Raw genomic sequence first — 21,290 nt, forward strand, 5'->3', positions numbered from 1 at the left:
TTCCACGCTCCACTGAAATGGAAAATGATAGTGCGAGTGAGGCATCCCGTACTATGGACACCTTCTTGTTACACACGGAAATACGTATTTCACATTCTTCGAGAGACAAAATGTCAAGAAGAATAGGGAAATATTATGGGGGGGGGGGGGTCAAGAAATTTTGTAAGTTAGATTTCAAAATAACTAGCCCCCACTCCCAGGTAAAAAAAAACATATAAGTCTTTTAGAGTGGGGTGCTCATTTTCGCCGGGGACACAATTTCGCCGTTTTAGGATTTTGAGGTGTAAACTCTTCAAAGATAGCTGAAAATGACCCAAAAACAGACAACGATTTTCGGACAATTTCCTGAATAAAAAACACAATTTCAAAGAACTTATTTTCTAAGTAAATACTTGACTGAATGCCCTAATTTTGAATTTTTTACACCTTTGAAATGTCTTCTATTCATCTATAATGCAATTGATTTGATAAAAATTGTTAAAAGCTGCGGTTATTTGGTTTTAGATAGATGTGTAAAAACGGCGAATATGTGTCCCCCATTGACAAAACATCCTGAAATTTCATACACCCTTTAATCTAACTTTTCGGATGATTTTTTTTAAACAAACCCGTTTTTAAGCTTAAGAATATTTTGTATTTGAAGTTATCTTCATATAGAAATATCAGTATACTTCAAAAACATTTAGACCTGACCATAAACTGTAGAAAACAAGGAAAGATGTGGCGAAAATGAGCACCCCACTCTACCAATAATTGTTATTTGATTGGCATAATGTTATGCATGCTGGACTAAACTTTGAGGCAGTACTATTTCATGCATTTTTTTCTGTCAACTTATAAAAACATTATCTATATTACATAAATCCTTGTTAAAATTAATAACACTGACACCAGTTTTGTATAAAATCCCTACATGCACCATTGTGTTGGTGCCTCTGACATAGGCGGAACTTACAGATAAGGTAGGTAGGGGATCTTGTGAGATACATGAATATGACGTTGGTTTCTTTCCCTCAACTTATATTTCCCTGTACACAAAGAAAAAGTAAGTAAATGAGAAGACATTTAACAAACTGGAGTGAAAAATATATGGGTAGATTTGATGATGTTTATAATGTGAAAGTGTGAAAGACAAAAAAGATAGTACTCACTCGTACAGACTTATATTACGGGTAAATAGTAAAATACACGCTTGTGGAACACAGTTCTTGAAAAGTGGTGGTCCTGCGGATTTTACCACCAAAATATTATAAAGGACTGACACAATTTAAGTAATTTCCAATCGAATTAATAGTAAGGACCAACAGATTTTTTTTCAAGAGTCTGGACCAACAGGGAAAAAAGAGTTTGCGAACTCTGGTGGAACCGAACATTACTACAGGGAAACGTAAACCAAACGATGGTAAAATGTGGTATAAATGTGATAATAAGCTATTTTTAGTTTATACATATAAGACAATTATAAAATTATCATTTAAACTCATCCAAAAACTATCTATACATCATTTGTACATGCTATAGTATAAAATATGTTATAGTAAATAGTTTAGGCATTAAAAGCTCATTTGTAGAACTTATGTTTCTCTATGTTTTATATACCATGCCGACTCTAAATAAAGCTTATTTATTATTATTATTATTATTACTAATTCAGCTTGCTCTGTCCTCTTAACGACCAACTTTGATACTGAGAGTGCGTTTATATATACATGTATATGCGGTACCTTGAATGACCGAATAACACTGAATATCCGAATAACACTTGTAATGACCAAATAACACTTACAATTTTAATATAAGCTCATATAGTCACTCAGGGGTTCTCAGGGGCGTAATTAGAAAGAAATGATGTGCAAGCAACTACAAATGAGCTGACCGAGGCGAAACAATCTTGGGACCCTTTAAGCAGGATTCAAATGTGTTTTTTTCGGTTTTCAGTCATAGGACAGTTGAAAGAGGAGCTACATTGTACATGTAGATAGGACTTATAAACAATTTATGAGAGTAAAACTATTCATCAATTAAATTTTCTGAATAGAGTAAATAATGGTTAATTGAAAACATAAACCGCATAGAACAGGCGCTTGGGTATACATGGTATACATGGTATATGATACAGATTTTTTTTTGGATTTTTTTTGGTTGATTAGAATATTCAATTTTCTATATTCATAATACATATCTATCACTTCTGTACATGTCTCAACTAGTTTCGAGTGATTTAAACAACCCAGAGAAAATACCAAATTTTACTATCTATACTAAGAAACATTGGAAGGAGAATGTGTTAAGGGGTCAACAACCCGACCATACAGCCATGACAGCAGACAACAGCCAAAGGCTGTCAGTATGGATAGTAAAATTGGGTATTTTCTCTGAGTCGTTTAAATCACACGAAACTAGGTGAGACATGCACAGAAGTTATAGATAATATATTATAAATAAAGAAAATTGAATATTTTATTCAGCAAAAAAAAACCCAAACTGTATCATATACACAAGAGCCTGTGACATAAACTACACATTTTTTTAATACAGAATTTACTCAAAATTGTCCAAAATCTGCTCTTCGGGTCTAGGCAGAAACGAGCTTCTCTATTTATTTGTCAATATTCACACTCAAACGGCTCAACCAAGCTGCTCGTTTCTAAATACATTAGACTGATGGTTTCACCGTTTGAATAGTTTTACACAAGTTTTTTTTGGGGCCCTTTATAGCTTGCTGTTGGCTGTGAGCCAATGCTCCGTGTTGAAGGTTGTACCTTGGCTGTGCTTTAGGTTGAATTGGTTGGTCCGACATCTCTGCTTGATTTGGATTCGTTACTACCAGAGCATATATATGCAGAGCTCCGTCTGCCTCTACCCCTACCACTATGTCCAAGCGTTCTAGTATATTTTTGTGGCATGACTGTATTGTTTCCGATAAATATATGTATAAATTAAGAATTGAATGCTTCTTTTTGTAACTTCATTGCAGTGTAAAAGGGTTAGTTTTAAACGTGCAAGAGCTATGGCTCTCTCTTAAAACGGGTCAGCTTTTTATCGTCGCCTTCCGACAAACTATCATCGTCTCCTCCCTCGAGGCCATACTCGCAAGTGGTGTCAAGGTACAGTACTGTAGAGCCGAAAATTCAGTTCCTGAAAGTTTTATCGCAGGCTGGAATCGAACTAGGTACCTTTGTGTTAGTAGTCTGATGCACTAACCACTACACCACGGCTCTCTTAAAATATATTGTTTCAGTATCTTGTTAGGCAGCAACCATTTGATTTTCTGGGGGGGGGGGGGGGGGGGGGGCTATTGTTTTTTTCAGAAAAAAAAGTTTGTTTTCAATTTTTGGGTGAAAAAAATAATTTGTTTTGAACCCTGAGAAAAAAAAAATGTTTGTTTCACCCTCAGTTGCCACTATATGTATTGTAATGCTAAAATTGAAAGTAAAAGTTTGTTTTCAGTTTGTCGCCATAAAAATAGATTGTTCTTCGCTGAAGGCGAAAAAAAAAGTTTCCACAGAAAAAAAAACCATAGCCCCCCCCGAAAATCAAATGGTTGTTGCCTTACTAAACAATAATGTTAAGAAAACAAGACATGTGACATACATTACTAGTTGTAACCCTGCGAGCATTCCTTTCTACAATAATGTTTATTATTTGATAAAATTGAGAATGGAAATGGGGAAAGTGTCAAAGAGACAACAACCCCACCAAATAAAATAACAACAGCAGAAGGTCACCAACAGGTCTTCAATGTAGCGAGAAATTCCTGCACCCGGAGGGGTCCTTCAGCTGGCCCCTAAACGAATATATACTAGTTCAGTGATAATGAACGCCATACTAATTTCCAAATTGTACACAAGAAACTAAAATTAAAATAATACAAGACTAACAAAGGCCAGGGCTCCTGACTTGGGACAGGCGCAAAATTGCAGCGGGGTTAAACATGTTTGTGAGATCTCAACCCTCCCACTATACCTCTAACCAATGTAGAAAAGTAAACACATTACAATCCGCACATTAAAATTCAGTTTTTAGAGAAGTCTGAGTCTGATGTCAGAAGATATAACCAAAGAAAATAAACAAAATGACAATAATACATAAATAACAACAGACTACTAGCAGTTAACTGACATGCCAGCTCCAGACTTCAATTAAATTGACTGAAAGATTATGATTTCATCATACATGTATGAACATCAGGCACAATCCTTCCTGTTAGCATTGTTAGGGGTTTAATATCATACCATCATAAGTTCATAACATATATGAGAAGAACATAACCCGTGTCATGCCAACAACTGTTTTTAGAATAAATGTGTTTAGTTCAGACGCAAAGACCTTATCAGTGACTCAATATTAACGCTAAAATATGCAATCTTTAATGACTTGACAACAGTATCGTAATTATATCCCTTCTTAATAAGTCTATTCAAAGGTTTTGTAAGTTTCTGAGGTGAATACTGACACCTTTGTGCTCTATAAAGAATATTTCCATAAAAAATTGGATGTGAAATACCTGAACGTATAAGAAGTCTGCATGTTGAGCTATATTTACGAATGATGTCTTTTATACCGATGATAAAATTTAGTAAATGTTTTGACTAGTTTGTGATATCGAAAACCCTGGTGTAATAATTTTTCAGTAATACATAAATTTCTCTTGTTAAAATCTATGAAAAATCATCCCTTTTATCATTAATTTTAGTATTCAGCTTTCCGTTAGTGATATAGTTATCAAGATCGAGGAAAGGGCAGTGGTCATTGTTAGTATTAGCTTTATTTAAAGTAAGTTCAGCAGGATAAATTACATTAATATACATACTGAAGTCGTCATTATTGAGAGCCAAAATATCATCCAAATATCTAAAAGTATTATTTAATTTGTTTATCAGATGTTGTTTTGATGGGTCTTTGTTTATTTTTGTCATAAATTGTAACTCTTAACAATACAAAAAGAGGTCCACAATAAGTGGTGCACAGTTAGTCCCCATTGGAATTCCGTTAATCTGACGATATACGGATTCCCCAAAGCGAACAAATGTTTGTAGTAAGCAATGTTCCTTATCATTCATTGTCATGAGGATTTTTTTTTCATATATCATGTAAAGAATTCGCTTCTGATGGCAGATCTATCTTTGAAAAGTCAGAGGCCTTTTTAGTTTACAGCTGATTTTGAGCATCGCATATTATCTAGTTTACAGCCGATGTTGATCATCGTATAGTATCTTGGCGATTGTTTATATTTGAAACCCGAAGTACGTTGTGTATGAATCGCGCGGAAGCGCTTAATTCTAAAAATGTGCGCACGGTCAACGCTTTTACAACCCTATGAAGTTACAAATAGAAGCATTCAATACTACATTTTTTAGCTATGATCATGAAAACACGAATTTTATAATAGTTTTATTTAATTGACTTGTGCTTGTGACTGTTTATTGAATCATGCAATTGCTTAAGGAATAACACGTGATGTGCAGTTACCCAATCAGAATAAAGTGCCTAATCTAATGTAATTATTGAGAAATTGAAGAAATGGTACTGTATTTATATGGAACTCGATATTGACATTATTGCTGAGAACGTACAATGTAGTAAGATCGCGGTATGAATTTATTTTAAACCCGTCCCACAATACCATGCTCACTGCGATCTGAAATAAATTCAGATCGTGGTGAGGTTGCGGTATGAGCTGCACGAAAATGTAAATTTTAGTTGCTATTACGATGCTTCTACGTCCTCATTACGCGGCTACAACAATCCCACTATAAGATTATACCACATTCTCACTACGCATATTAAGATCTTTCTACGCTCATCACGTTCTCACTACGACCATAGCACGAGTTATCCGATTGCAACACGCTTCTACTGCGTATATAGCACGTTCTTACCACGATTATACGACGTTCATACCGCGATCGTTGTCTAGTGGGACCACCTGGCTTAAGCAATTGGGAACAAATGGAATAAATTTTTGATCGGTTCTCAAGTTTTCATCTGGATACCATTATGGGACGGACGGTCAGAAAGATGGAAGTACGGACGCATACCCAACCATGTAATAGTTCTCTACTGCGTGCAGTGCAGTATAATGTGGTGTTCGTCTTGGGGAAAGACTATTTCCCTAGAAAGGACCTGACCTGGACTTTATACATATAAGAAGTACTTAGGCTTAAGTATTATGTAATTACCTATAACTCGGGCAATGTTACTGTGTCTTCGTTATTGCGTCTAACGTATTGTTGACCATAAGGTGAAGAGGGCGCTGCAGGCGTGCGCAGGCTCTGACATCCACTGTATCCAACCAAAGGCCCATTGGTGTCCATCGTCTACTCCTGGCGAGAGAATGGTATCAGTTGTCTACTCCTAATAGGGAGAACCCGGGGCTTAGGGTAAAGATACAACACCCCCTCCTTCCTAAAAAGGAGGAACTATAAGTTCCGACAAAGGCCTGACAACTGAAGACGCCCCTTATGCCTTAAATTCAAAATACTTAGTTTATTACCTAACCAACGAATGGGTTATTTCTAAAATCCACCCCCTGTTCCCTGGCTATTGCGTCTCTATTTAAATTTTATCTTTTCCCTAAAAAACATGACATTTAAAAAAATACATCTATTTGCCTAAGACAATAAAAAAAAAATCCATGTCCGTTACTCGGAACTACAATTCAGAGTTGTCCTAATTCAGAATCACATATCTCTAAAATACACAAAAACTAAATCTACTACAAATAATCAAAAATTTACAAAGATCTCTATGTCTGTCAGTTCATTAAGCTCCCCTTGAATTTCCAATTAATCTAAACTACCTGCTATTCTACTAAATTCCCCTTAAAAATTAAGCACCAGTTCCAGCATGGAACAAAAAGTGAAAACCATGACCATAAAAAACAATGTATACACCAATACCGTTCTTCAATATCATGAATATCGCGATATGTAAAAATGTCCAACACTAATCTACTATTTCACAATTTATACACTGGCCTGGTTTTCAAATCCTGGGGAGTACAGCTTCCAGACAGGAAGCGGAGGCTAAGCCAAAACCAAAAAGAATCCAGAATTTCATCCACGTTAATCCAATATGGCTCATTTGCGTGTGACTGTGAGTTCTGCCATGGCTGGCAACAACTCCATCCTTACTGAGCTGGTCAGCTCCGCTCCCAGGTAGGTGAGCACGACCTCCTGGTCTTCCAGGTCGAACACGCCTCTAGCCTGAGCAACAGCACTAGCAACAGATGTTACCCCAACCAACTTTCTAGTGTTGTGGAACACTAGAACCACCAAGGATTCCTCTGGCTTGGTTGACACGGCTACTGGCTCCTCCACTGGTGGAGTGACCCTTTCTTCCTCCTCCCTCTATGGCACTGACTGCAATGGCTGTGTCACTGGTGGGACATCCACAGAGCTAGAGCTACAGCTTGTCTCAGTCACTGGCATTCTGGTTGTGGACTGAGCCACGACGGGCTCTGCCACAACTGTTGCTGCCATGAACTTCCAGTTCATCTGGCAGACTAGGTCATAAGTGGGACCGTTGTTCCCGGTGTATTCGTCCATGGCAATGGTTATTCTGTTTGCCTGGCTGAGGTGTCTAATAAGGGACAACATCACCCTCAAATACAGCACAACCACTGGCATGACTGGACTGTTAAATGGGTGGATCGTATACACCTTGCGCTGTGGCAATTTCATAGCAGAACAGACAGCCCTGAGCGGGGGCATACTCCCTGAATTCTAATTCCGTCTGGGATACCGGCACGTCGCTGGAGCCATGATACAAAATCAGAGGCAGTAACATCCTCTCTCCCCGTCAACCATCTGGCAAGGAGAATGACCATCTGGCCTCTGAAATGTTGGAACTCTCTGTCCTGCAAGATCTGTTGGGAGAACTTACTACCGAACATCCCTGACAAGTGGTCAGCTAGGGCATGTTCTCTCAAGTGCCTGGTTATCACCGGACAGTCTAGGACAGGTCACGCGACATCCCTGTCACTAAGTCTCCAGGTTCTGTCCTTGAACCCACTGTATGGTCCTGTCCATACCAGGTGCTCCTTCCCCTTCCAAGCCTCTGGAATGACCTTCTTGAAAGCCATAGGGTCGACTTCTTTGACTACTTCCTCCTGAGCGGCTGCAGGCTCCTTTGGAGTAGGAAGTGACTCTTCTCCAGGTTTCTGTACAAGTTCCTCCTGTTCCTTTAAATCACTTACTTGTGGTATTGCTGGTACCTCCGACATTACTGTGGGATCCTCCACAGGTCCTTCCTGACCAGGTACTTCCCTCCTGACCCTTCTCCTGTGGTTGGCTTCATCCAAGATTGAGGTGTCGAATGGCTGAATGCCCACTCCCGGCTGGGAGTTACAACTACTAGTACTAGGCCTACAAGACCTTTCCTCATCTTCACTGCCCTCGCTGGAGCAAGACCTGAATGATTCTGAGTCTGACGTTCTGAAAAATATGAAAAAAATAAACAAACATTAGTTAAACTGACAATTTACGTATCTAATACACAATGATTAAACTGACTATTTACACAATATGGTTACCTACTCATTTTCTCCCCCTCTTTTATCTTTTGAGGGTGGAGTAGGACGGACAAGTTGACAATTTGGGCAAATGTAGGGATCTATCTCATTGACCTCTTGGATTGACATACCTATGCAGGTTAAATTGAACCATTCCCTACAGTTATCACATTGGACCATTGTCTCACCCGTGTCTGGGCCCCGACACACACAGTACTGAGGGGTAGTAGGCTTGGTCTTATTGCCTGCCAAGACATCAATACCTTGTTTAAATTTGTCCCTACATGTTTCTAACCAAGCAGGAATCTTCCTATCCCCACATGGCTTGAGTCGGTCATGATTAGTGTTAAAAACCACCCGTTGGAGTTTCACCTTGTACACGTACCCGGTAACCTTACTAATTACAATGCCTGGCCCTTTCCATGGTGATCCTAATTTTTTACATTTACCCTTAATTTGGGCAGTGTCTAAAACATACACAAGATCCCCCGGCTGGTACGATTTTTCTAAGACCCTAAGGTCATAGTCTCTCTTCATTCTCTCCTGGGAGGTCTTGAGCTTATCCCGAGCAATGGTATGCGCACTTTTAATAGTTTTTTCAAGGTCTATGATATAGCTATCAGCACCCTCATACTTCCTTTCACTCTGACTGCCGAACATAAGGTCTGCTGGCTGATTGGTTTCCCTGCCCAGCATTAGCTTGTTTTGGTGTATACCCTGTACTCCTGTTAACACTAGATCCCATGGCTCCCCCTAGTTGAGCAATATGTTGATCCCAGTTTCTTGTTGTGAATCAACAAAGCATCTTACTGCATCCATGAGACTGCGGTTCTGTCTCTCAACCTGTCCATTTGACTGAGGACGATATGGGGTCGTTCTCGCCTTATGAATTTGCAGCAAATCACATACTGCTTTAAAGAATGCGCTCTCAAAGTTACGTCCCTGATCTGAGAATAGCTGGAATGGATAGCCAAATCTTGTAAAATACTCATTAATGGCAGCCTGAGCAGTTACGTCAGCCGTTTGTGACGGTAGTGGTATACATTCCGTCCACTTGGTGAATTGGTCTGTCATCATTAAAATATGTTCATTGTTTTGTTTCGACTTTGGCAAAGGGCCCATAAAATATATGTTGACTCTTTCCATAGGGTACCCAGCATGGTACTTGGTCAGAGGACATTTACTATGTCTGCTCGCTTTCTTGTTCTTGTTGCAAGTATCACAACTAAGTACAAACAAGTTAATGTCTTTGGTCATGTTATACCAGTGATATTTGTCCTTTATCTTGGACATGGTCCTTGATACACCTTGATGTCCTGCACTAGGCAGTTCATGACAGAGCTCCATTACTACTTGTCTCAAAGAAGCGGGTACAACAAGTCTTGTATTGGCTCCCTCTGTTTTGGGTTGACTCTTTCAAATACCATTGTCTAAGAAAAATCTTTCTTTATTTATCCAGTGACTCTTGGCTGCTGGTGGTGCCAGGAACAAATCATTGGATAGTGGTTCACAGCCATCTTTTAAATACGGGAGGATAAACATCAAGTCTAGATCACTCTCTTGGCCTGTTTTTATATCCTCTTCACTGAAACCTGAGATGGTTATGCCCTCTTCTTGTGCGATTGCTGCCACGACACAATCAGAAGAGTCATCCATTACAATTCTTGCCGTTGATGGAGTAAAAATCAATTCCATACCTGTACTGAATGGTGGTAAATCACATTCCTCAGATGACTGGCTTGCTATAGGCTCAATTGAGTTTAAGCTGCTAGTGTAACAACGTTATTAACAGTCGTCAGTAACTGCAGATTCAACTGGTACTGCAGGTTGTTCCAAGGTTGAAACCTGTTCTGGAGTTTCAAATAACATCATCATTGCTGTTGCTACTCTTTTAAGTAATCTTGGTTTTTGCTTTCTTTTTCTAGCCAGTGGTACTGCTTCATCTACATCACATAAGAACTGTGCCCAACTTTGATGTGCTCGCTGGCAGTAATTTCAGCCCTTGCAAGGTAAACTTGCCAGTATGGTGTCTGCAGTATAATGTGGACATTCTTTTAACCTATCCGGGAGACGAGACAAGACATCTGCATCAATGTGCTGATTACCTGGCCTATGCTTTATGACCAGGTCATATTGGCTGAGCTCTTCCAACTATCTAGCTAATTGCCCCTGGGGCTCTTTGAAATTGATAAGCCATGTCAAACTACTATGGTCTGTCCTCACAGTGAATTGTCTTCCCAGAAGGTAGTGTCTGAACTGTCTAGTAAATATAATTACTGCCAACAACTCCTTTCTAGTTGTGCAATAACGTTTTTGTTCGGCTGTTAGTACATGCTATGGTCCGTTCCTCTCCATCTTGCACCTGAATGAGTTCTGCGCCTATTGCGTTTTGGGAGGCGTCTGTATCCAGGATGAAATAATCCTTGTTGTTAGGCAAAGTAAGTACTGGTGCAGATAACAAGTTGTCTTTTAACGTCTGAAATGCAAGTTGACGTTCATGGTTCCATGAAAACATTTTTTTCCCTGTCACTTCATATAGTGGAGCAGATATTTTGGCATAGTCCTTGATAAATGAACGGTGGTAGTTCACAAATCCCAGGAATTGTTCAACTTCCTTTGTGCTAGTAGGTACAACCCAACCACTAACTGGTTGCACATGTTGCTGACCTATTTGGAGGCCCTGGTTACTGACACTCCTGCCTAAAAATTCTACATTGGTTCTGAATAAAGCACACTTCTTAGGCTTTAGTCTAAGTCCATACTCTCTAAATCTGGCAAATACATTCTGTAGCTTAGTGAGATGTTCATCAAAAGATGGTCCTAGAACCAATATATCATCAAGGAAAGCCAAAACAGTTTTCCACGTTAAACCTCTGAGTACCAGGTTCATTACTCTGGCATAGGTACCTGGTGCGTTGCAAAGTCTAAAAGCCATCTTGACGCACTCAAACAATCCTTATTTCGTGACAAATGCAGTCTTCTTACGGTCCTCTGGCTTGATCTTTATTTGCCAATATGCGCTATTAGCGTCCAGTTTGGAATACCATATGTTTCCAGCCAAAGTATCCAAACATTCGTCTATCAGGGGCAGAGGAAATAAATCACGTGATGTGACTGAGTTTAGCCTCCGGAAATCAATGCACCAGCGTACCCCGCCATCTTTCTTCCTTATAAGCACTGGTGCTGAAGCCCATTCTGATGTTGAAGGTTGTATAACTCCGGCATCTAACATTTTCTTGAGGTGCGCCTCCTCCTCTTGAACAAAACAAGCGGGTGTTCTCCGCATACGGAGCTGAATATGCCTGGCATCGCCAGTATCAATTTCATGTTCTACATGACTAAAATTACCAAGGTTAAACTCTGTCCTTGCAAAAACATCACTGTACGTGTAAAGCATAGTTCTCAGTTTTGATTTCTGATCTGATGTCAAATCCTGACTGGATGTAGTAAAGAGTTCTTGGAGATGATCTGGGAGATCCTCTTGTTTAGGTGGTGTACCATTTTGACTGGTACCCTGTTTACTGGTTGAACAAGTACCAACACTCAGATCTTGAGGGTCACCCATAGATTCATTTATGGTCACAGCATGTGCCTCAGCTACTTCTATTCCACCCTGGAGTCGGACAGGGTTGTCCGTCACATTCATAAAACAAACAACCGGACTTTGTCCTTTAGCACAAACTGATCTTGGAATCAAGAGTGTAGTCTTCGAGTTTGGTTCTATCACAAAATCATTATCCTGTACTGGTACTGTACAATTCATTCGCATTACTGAGTTAGGTGGGACTACTACCCAGCTTGGTATTGTAATTCTGCTGACTGAGGGTTGAGCAGATTGTGTCTATCCTCCTATACAAATTCAGACTATAACCCAAAAGAAAGAGGAATCCCTGAAGGATTGGGCGGATCGTGTATTATCTCTGGCGACACAATCCTTCAAGGATTTTCTTATCCGAGGCATAAATTACCTTAGCCGTATTTGGCATAACTTTTTGGAATTTTGAATCCTCAATGCTATTCAACTTTGTACTCGTTTGGCTTTATAAATATTTTGATATGAGCGTCACTGATGAGTCTTATGTAGACGAAACGCGCGTCTGGCGTACTAAATTATAATCCTGGTACCTTTGATAACTTTTTTTCTCCTAAGACTAGCATAACTGTCTTGTCGTTGATGGACATGTATCCCTGACCAATGTTGAGTATAACATTATTACTAGCTAAGAAGTCATGGCCCAGTAGCATCTCACAGTCGATTGGAGCGATATATAAGTTGTGATTGAAAAGTAGGTCCTGTATACTAAACAGATTAGGATTAGTAATTCTGCAGGCCATCTGCATTTCTCGGCCTGCTCCATGCATAAGTGTCTCTTTAATGACATAAAGTTTTTCTTTCAGAGAATCAAAAACGGTGTCCTGCATTATGGTAACCTCTGAGCCCGTATCAATCAATGCAGTTACTAGCTTGTCCTGGATTTGTACCTTTACTCTCAACAGTTGAGCAGTCCCAATTGTTCCTACCACAGTAAACCCATTAGATGGTCCCTCTGTAGCTTTGACCTCTGGCACATTCATTGTAACTGATTTGCGTTCTGTTTGCTTATTCTGAGTTGGCGGTTTGCTGCCAGGTGAGTTATTTAACTTTGGGCAATCTCTTTTGAAATGTCCTAGTTCATGACAATAAAAAGATGCCCCGTCTGGGGTTTGTGACCTGCGGTTACCAGCACGATTATTATAACCACCTCTTCTACCTTGACCACGTCCACGTGAGGTATTATCTGATCTATAGTCCCGACTGGGCGAAGTACCACTAGATCTGTTTAAATGTCGCATTTCCTCTGTAAGTGTAGTCATTGAGGACAGTAGGCTCTGCATCTGTTGCATGCTCTGTTGTTGACGAAGTTGTTGCTCCATTTGAGATACTCATGTGTCTATGTTTGATTTAGATGAGCCTACCCCGTGCACTGATGGTGTGTCACTAACTTGTGCTGTTGGAGCTGACGCCTGTTTGACTTCATGTGTTTTTCCTTGAGCAATGTGGGCTTGCACAGCCTTTCTTGAATGCTGATACCACTTAATTATATCAATTGCATTTTCCACCGATACTGGTTTAAACCCACATGCGTGTTGTCCAGCCTCTGGGTCGTTGCAACCTTGACAAAATGTCATTACTGCTTGTTTTGTCATGTACTCTTCAAAGAGGTCTTTGAAGGATTGTGTCGCCAGAGATAATACAAGATCCGCCCAATCCTCCCGGGATTCCTCTTTCTTTTGGGTTATGGTCTGAAACTGTATCTGTGAAGTTTCTTGTGGTTCTTGAAAACCGAAGCGTTTCACCATTTTAGTCACTACTGCAATAAAGGCAATGTCTTTGTTGGATTCCAGTAGCACTGTATAAAAATCACTAGCTTTGTCCTCCAAGCACCAACAAAGCTGTTCTCGTTTTTGTTTGTCCGTCCAACCGGCAGCCTCAGCGTACCCGGTGAACTTTGTGTAAAATGCCTTCCAGTTGCCTTAATCTGTGTACTTAAGGTTCTGGGGCACCGAAAAGAAAAATTTGTTGTCCTGTTTCATTGTAGCTGGCTTCGCTCTATGACGGTTGCTTGAGGAATGGTGACCATCCGTTTCCGACTGACCAATCTGTCTGACCTCCTTTTGTCATGCTTCTTGCCTGAATTTTTTCGGTGTGGCGAAGAGTGTTCACTAGCCTCCTCCTCCACTGGTGAAACATGTCTGCTTGATATACTGAGTCTAGAGTGTGTTTTGTGGCTTCTACTCTTATGCCGACTCCGACGATACACTACCCCTGATGTAGAACTAGATGAATCAGAATCACTATTTGAGCAGCTCGTAATACTAGACATACCGCGTTGATCCTGAAACTGAGTGTGTGGACTGTTATTGTACAACTGTTGTTGTTGGTACACTGGCAAGTGTGGAGCTGCGTCATAATACCCTGATTGAGCCGTTCCTTGTACAAGATTTGGTGTTGTCGAAGGCTGATAGGGCCTCCCTTGCTGGTATGGTATATTTCCAAATGTCTGTTGAGTCTGATGTATAGGTGCAGTAACATTTTGGAGATGTTGCACCGGTTGTTGCCTGTAAAATTCCTGTTGGTTATGTATGGCCTGAGGCGGTTGACCCTGCTGACCCATTGTGTTGTTGGGTGGTTGTTGAAAACCTGACTGGTTGGTGTTAGGTTGGCATAGACCTGTTCTGTTAAATTGTTGTGTCGGTGGAACATGGCTGTTGATATGTGATATATTAACAGGATGGTTGATCGATGGTTGATGTTGTTGATTATCAATCACTCTGTTTTGTTGTCCGGCTGTACCGACTGGAAAGGTATAGTTTTGTTGTCTAGTTGACTGTAGTTGACCTGTTGACCTGGGACAGGTGTTGATTATCAATCACTCTGTTTTGTTGTCCGGCTATACCGACTGGAAAGGTATAGTTTTGTTGTCTAGTTGACTGTAGTTGACCTGTTGACCTGGGACAGGGTGGTTGATTGGCCCTGTTGGAGGTCGGTGGAAGTTGTTGATAAGGTTTCCTTTCCCTGACGGGTGGAGTAGACCTAAGTGCAGGTAAAGGGTTTGACCTGTTGATGTTGGGTTGAGGTTGTTGATGTGTAGCCCTGTGGTTGATTGGTTGATTGGCAACAGTCGGAGGTGACCTGTTGAAACCTTGTTGAGTAGGCAATTGTCCTTTAAGCATGGATGTGCCGTGTGATTGATGTGGTACGTTGCTAATGGTATGCCGGGTTGATTGTTGAATTGACTGTTGGGTTGGTTGTGTGTTGGTGACTGTGTGACCACCAAGTAGATGAATGGCTCTATTATTTGATCGAGGGTAGTCGTCATTATGTTCAACAGGGAGTTGAACAGCTTGCTGTCTTTATTGGTTGTGGTTGATGATATGTTCAACAGGTGGTTGAACAGCTTGTTGACGTTGGTTGAAGTTGACTGTATGTTCAACAGGCAGTTGAACAATTGGTTGAGGTTGTTGGTTAAAGTTGACGGTATGATCAACAGGCAGTTGAACCGTTGGTTGTGGCGGTTGAATATAGTTGACAGAATTTTCTAACAACCTACTGCGCTGATTGTTTGGTCGCCTAGTCTGGCTGTTAAAGTCCTGTTCCATTGGTGATTGACTTTGTTGGAACCTGTCGTTGAGGTGGAAGTTCTCGAAATGTTGCTCTTTCATAGCAGTTGACGACTCGTACTCTGTACAATGTTCACCCACTAACCTTGGTTGCTGATTCAGCTGAACCTCTATCATAGTGGTGCTATCATGCTGAATACTCATAGACCGATCTAGACTTGGCAAATCTTGCTTATCTGACGGTTCATATTCTACATAATGTGGTCCGTATGCTGGGTCAATTACTTCTGGTTGTAAAGTTCGGCTGGGAAGTAACGATTCCTCACTACAGGACAGATTATCGTCAAGAATTCTGCAACGGTCCATCTCTAGGGTTGGATATTCATTTTCCTCAATGCATGAGGGCATGGATCTCATTGACGTGCGATCAACCTGCGAATTCCACACTGTATCCATGGCAATCTCCGAGTCAGAAACAACCGGTTGATTTAAATTAGGTTTTTGATAAATTTCACCCCCCTGGACAGGTGCCTGTGTTGAACCGTGTTGGTCTATCCTCCTCTGTGTATCGGTGTTAAATTCTTGCAAATGAGCAATTTCCCGTCTAATAGTACCCGGGGTGAAGGGTGTGGAAACAAAATTTGCTGCCCCTTCCACGTGTGATTTTACATGTGTATCTGTCTCATAGTCTTGTGACTCATGTGGCTGACCTTGACACCTGACATCAACATTGTCCATGTCATTGAATTCACAAGGAAAAAAATCAATCATATCTGACACAAGGGACATTTTATTTTTCATATATGGTATTTGGGCCAATATTTCTGGTGTAATTGTTATGCCATTATTTCTCATTACTATAATTCTACGAGCAGTAGCCGTACCAATGCCAGGTACATGTAGGAGAACAGACTCCAGACTGGAGTTTATTTTAATTTTAAACCCACTCATTGTGCTGAATATTACCCTATATTCAGTGAAACTTTCACTATAAATAAATGACAACACAATAACAAAATAATAAACAAGTCTTTATTGATTTAAATCCCGTTTACAAATAGCAAAGATGTGTATTGCATATGTAAACAAATCACGGAAATCACTTCCGGTATTGATCTCAAGTATCGCTGTTACCTGGTAACACGAAATCACGCGAGACTCAATCTGAAAAAATCAATGACTTGATCAAAGTTTGAAAACTTTCACAGACAGTGAAAAAATTATCTTACAACGCTTTTCTCAATAAGGTATCGCTTCTAAAGCTTTTCTTTTAAGCCTAATCCAACTTGCAAAGTCTCATAATAGCCAAAATTATTTTGCCAATCTCGCTTGATTGCACCTGGTCAAAATTCCCTGACCAAAATGGCTAACTAGGTCACACCATGTGTGTTCGAACCACCCGCAACTACCAATAATGTGGTGTTCGTCTTGGGGAAAGACTATTTCCCTTGAAAGGACCTGACCTGGACTTTATACATATAAGAAGTACTTAGGCTTAAGTATTATGTAATTACCTATAACTCGGGCGTTGTTACTGTGTCTTCGTTATTGCGTCTAACGTATTGTTGACCATAAGGTGAAGAGGGCGCTGCAGGCGTGCGCAGGCTCTGACATCCGCTGTATCCAACCAGAGGCCCATTGGTGTCCATCGTCTACCCCTGGCAGGGAGAATGGTATCAGTTGTCTACTCCTAATAGGGAGAACCCGGGGCTTAGGGTAAAGATACAACAAGTATAATAAAGTAGACAAATTTGTGACAGTTGGCCGGAAAAACAGTATGGCTGACCATGGTTGGTAGGACCAACAGTCAGCAGTTATGTTTAATAACAGACATGTGATTTGGGCATTTTATTTCATCTGATCGGTGATGACGCCAGTCCATTGTTCTTTCCGACCTAATTCTACTGGTTGGAAGAACGTAGTTTTCCGAATCAATTCTCTGGCATACAGTCATGGGGGAAAGGTAATATAGACTGAGACAGAGAACCAGTAACTGCGCCATGACCGATCTGATGAAATAAAAGGTTTTTATGGAACGCCATCACTGCCTAAGCCCCTTATAAGAAGAAACTACTATGACATGATGAAAATGTTGCTTACATGATGAGAATTCTTCTTTAGGGGGCTACCATTTGATTTTTAGGGGGGGGGGGGGGGGGGCTAGGATGAAATTTGAAAAAAATAGGCAGGTCAGGAGTTATGAGTAAAAGAAAAAGGCAGGATGAGACACTTGCAAAAAAAAAGTCAGGACGACAATTTAGGTAAAAAAAGTCAGGATAAACTAAAAAAAATAAAGGCAGGACCTAACAGAGTGAAAAATAAAAAGGCAGGACAGAGATTACAGCTAAAAAAAATGCAGGTCAAAATTTTTCATCCTAGACCCCCCCCATGAAAATCAAATGGTAGCTCCCTTTCACGATGTGATTTCTACTTGACATGATGTGAATTCTTCATTACATGATGTGTTTCCTCTTTACATGATGTGAAAATTTCATTTCGTGATCATGTGGTTGTTTCATTACCTTATCTGAAAGTTAAATAACATGAGGCGAAAAATTTCTTTACGTTATGTTAAAAAATCTTTATGTCGTATATTTCTATTACATTATGCCAAAATGTATACATCGTAATGTCAAATTTGCATCATGTCATAGTAGTTTCTTCGTATAAGGCAGTGATGGCGTTCCGTTGGTTTTTGTTTTGTGCAGGATTATGATTAGTAAGGTGTTACTGTCATGACTGTACATGATATGTGTGTAAATTGCAGAAAGGTATCAAAAGGTTTATATACATGTACATGTCTTTTTTTCCTTACAGGGTTGTACAAGAACGCACTAATTGGAGATAAACATTATCAATAAGATGTCGGAGGGAGGAGAGGATGAAGTCACACTCAACGGTAAACTACAGAGACACATAAACACACATACTGGAGATATCAATAAGATATCAGAGGGAGGAGATAATTTAGTCACAACCAATGGTACTTTACAGAGACACATAAATACACAGGCTGATAAAACACGTCATAAATGTGATGTGTGTGCTAAAGAATATAGTCAGAATAATACCTTAACGAGACACATGAAGAAACACACCGGTGAAACACCATATAAATGTGGTGTGTGTGCTAGAGGATTTAGTCAAAGTAGTGACTTAAAGAAGCATATAAGAACACATACGGGTGAAAAACCTTATAAATGTGAGGTTTGTGGAAGAGAATTTGCCCGAAATAGTTTCCTAACTGGACATATGTTAATACATACTGGAGATAAACCACATGACTGTGATGTATGTGGTAAAAGTTTTGGTCAGCTTTGGAATTTACAGAGACACATGAGAACACATACAGCTGATAAACCTTATGATTGTGATGCATCTGATAAAGGGTTTAGTCACCGTAGTAATTCGAAGAGACACATGAAAACCCATACTGTAGAAAAACCTCATAACTGTGATATATGTGGTAAAGGGTTTAGTCATCGTGGTAATTTAAATGTCCACATGAGGACACATACAGGGGATAAACCTTATAATTGTGACGTCTGCGGTAAAGTGTATAGTCAGTCAAATAGTTTACAAAGACACATAAAAACACATACAGGGGATTAACCTTATGATTGCGATGTATGTGGCAAAGGGTTTAGTGAGCTTTTTGTTTTACAGAGACACATGAGAACACACACAGGTGATAAATCAATAACTGAGATGTATGTGGTAAAGGGTTAAGTCAACCTAGTCATTTACTAAGTCATTCCAGAACACATTATTTTGCACATACGGGGGATAAACTGTAAAACTGTGATGTATGTGGTAAAGGCTTTAGTGAGCAAAGTAATTTACAGAGACACAAGAGAACACATACTGGTGAGAAACCTCATGAATGTGATGTTTGTGGGAAAGGATTTAGTCATCATGGTAATTTACAGATTCACATGAGAACACATACAAGTTATAAAACTCATAAATGTGATGTTTTAGGAAAGGGTTTAGTCAGCATGGTAATTTACAGATTCACATGAGAACACATACAAGTTATAAACCTCATGAATGTGATGTTTGTGGGAAAGGATTTCGTCAGCCTAGTACTTTAAAGACACACATGAGAACACATACAGGGTATAAACTGTGATGTATGTGATCAACAGTTTAGTCAAGATAGTAGTTAAACAAGACATATGAGAACACATACAGGTTATACACCTAATGAATGTGATGTTTGTGGGAAAGGCTTTAGTGATCTAAGTAATTTTAAGAAACATATGAAAATACATACAGGTAAAACATGTAAACCTCACATTTGAGATGGCAAAGGGTTTAGTCAATTTTGTAGTTTAAAAGAAAGTATGAACATCCATACCATGCAATTGACTTTTTGACACAGACAGTGGTGTATATGACACATGATAACACATACTTGTGATAATTTACAAAGACACATGAGAACACATACTAATAAATCAGACATAGTTTTCGTAGACGCATGATACATCAAAAGTAATAACTTATATGTACATAGAACACATATTACTGATAATTTACCGACACATGAGAACACATACTAGTGATAATTTGCATAGACATATGGTCCGAGACCACCATTGTCGTCCCTAGATTTTCGTTGTTCACAAATATAGTCCCTAGTGTTGACAGTGGGTTACTTGTCATTAACTTTTATACCTCTTCCAAATTTATTTCTCCATGTTTAATGCCTCAAATTGCAAGTAGGGGGATAACATTACACTGTAAAAAAAATTTGGGTCCAGAATTTTAAAGGAAAGTAGTGATTTGGTCCAGCTGAAAAAGGTTGAAAATGAGCACTTCGGAAGCTGTCAAAAGATTTCAAGACGCCCTAAACATAAAATTGTCCATATTTTGAGTTAGAGACGATGAAGTTTTCTATAATTTTGATATAATTTGTCCCAAAAGTAGTACAACACACTGTAAAAGTTTCTGTGAGAAAGCGCAGGTGGGATTTTTTTTATTTTCATTTATGTTCTAAAAGAAATGCACTACGAATTAATTGTGTTCTCGGACCATATGAGACACATATTAATTAAGCATGATATCTGTATTTGATTGTTTGTGATGTGTGTGTGGTCTCAGGAGAGATATATATTTTGTAACAAATATAATTGTTTAGTCTCTATGAATAAATAAAATAAAGAATTAATACTATTATTATTATTTTGATTTCATTTTTTTAGTGTATGAGAGCTCGTCCCTGTATTTTACTATGTTATATCATAAATTGATTGATCAGTGTAGGTTTCGTCAATTTCATCATGTTGTTGTGATCCGAGCATATAATTAATAATATAACACAATATATATGAAACTCACCAGGGTTTATTCAGGTGATACAACAATAATTATACATAAATTCAGTAATAACGGAAATAATCAATATGTCAAAACATGTGGTAAGGTGAAGAGTCTAAGATCGTGTGTCTTGTGTACTACGTCACGGACACATGATAAGGCACATATAAAACATGAACTGGTTCAGTACTGCATATTGGTGTTCAGCACCACAATCGCCCCATCTTAGAAGAACCAGAGCAGGGGTTAAGAAAACGACTAGAAATAACGCACTGTCTGTGAAAAGTAATCCATATTCATGTAGTAATGTCGGAATAAACAATGTCTCCTATAACACATCAAATTGTATAAA

The 21,290-nt window shown here is 39.3% G+C and overlaps 1 protein-coding gene across 2 annotated transcripts; it reads left to right on the top strand.

Moving 5' to 3' along the window:
* The first annotated feature begins 978 nt into the window (after positions 1-978).
* LOC134718998 (zinc finger protein 239-like) lies at positions 979-19,596 on the top strand. 2 transcript variants are annotated; one of them, XM_063581896.1, is made up of 2 exons: positions 979-1,045; positions 18,434-19,596. In XM_063581896.1, the coding sequence occupies exon 2, from the start codon at positions 18,479-18,481 to the stop codon at positions 19,226-19,228; it is 750 nt and encodes a 249-aa protein (XP_063437966.1). In that variant the 5' UTR covers positions 979-1,045; positions 18,434-18,478; the 3' UTR covers positions 19,229-19,596. The 2 variants fall into 2 exon arrangements, with proteins under 2 accessions (XP_063437966.1, XP_063437965.1); XM_063581895.1 differs by lacking the exon at positions 979-1,045 and adding an exon at positions 1,052-1,172.
* The last annotated feature ends 1,694 nt before the right edge of the window (positions 19,597-21,290 follow it).

The sequence above is a fragment of the Mytilus trossulus genome, chromosome 5, assembly GCF_036588685.1.
Source record: "Mytilus trossulus isolate FHL-02 chromosome 5, PNRI_Mtr1.1.1.hap1, whole genome shotgun sequence".
In the NCBI taxonomy this organism is placed as follows: domain Eukaryota; kingdom Metazoa; phylum Mollusca; class Bivalvia; order Mytilida; family Mytilidae; genus Mytilus; species Mytilus trossulus.

What these genes read in the sequence shown, in the direction of transcription:
- LOC134718998 (XM_063581896.1), top strand. Translation starts at nt 18,479, where the DNA reads ATGTCGGAGGGAGGAGAGGATGAAGTCACACTCAACGGTAAACTACAG.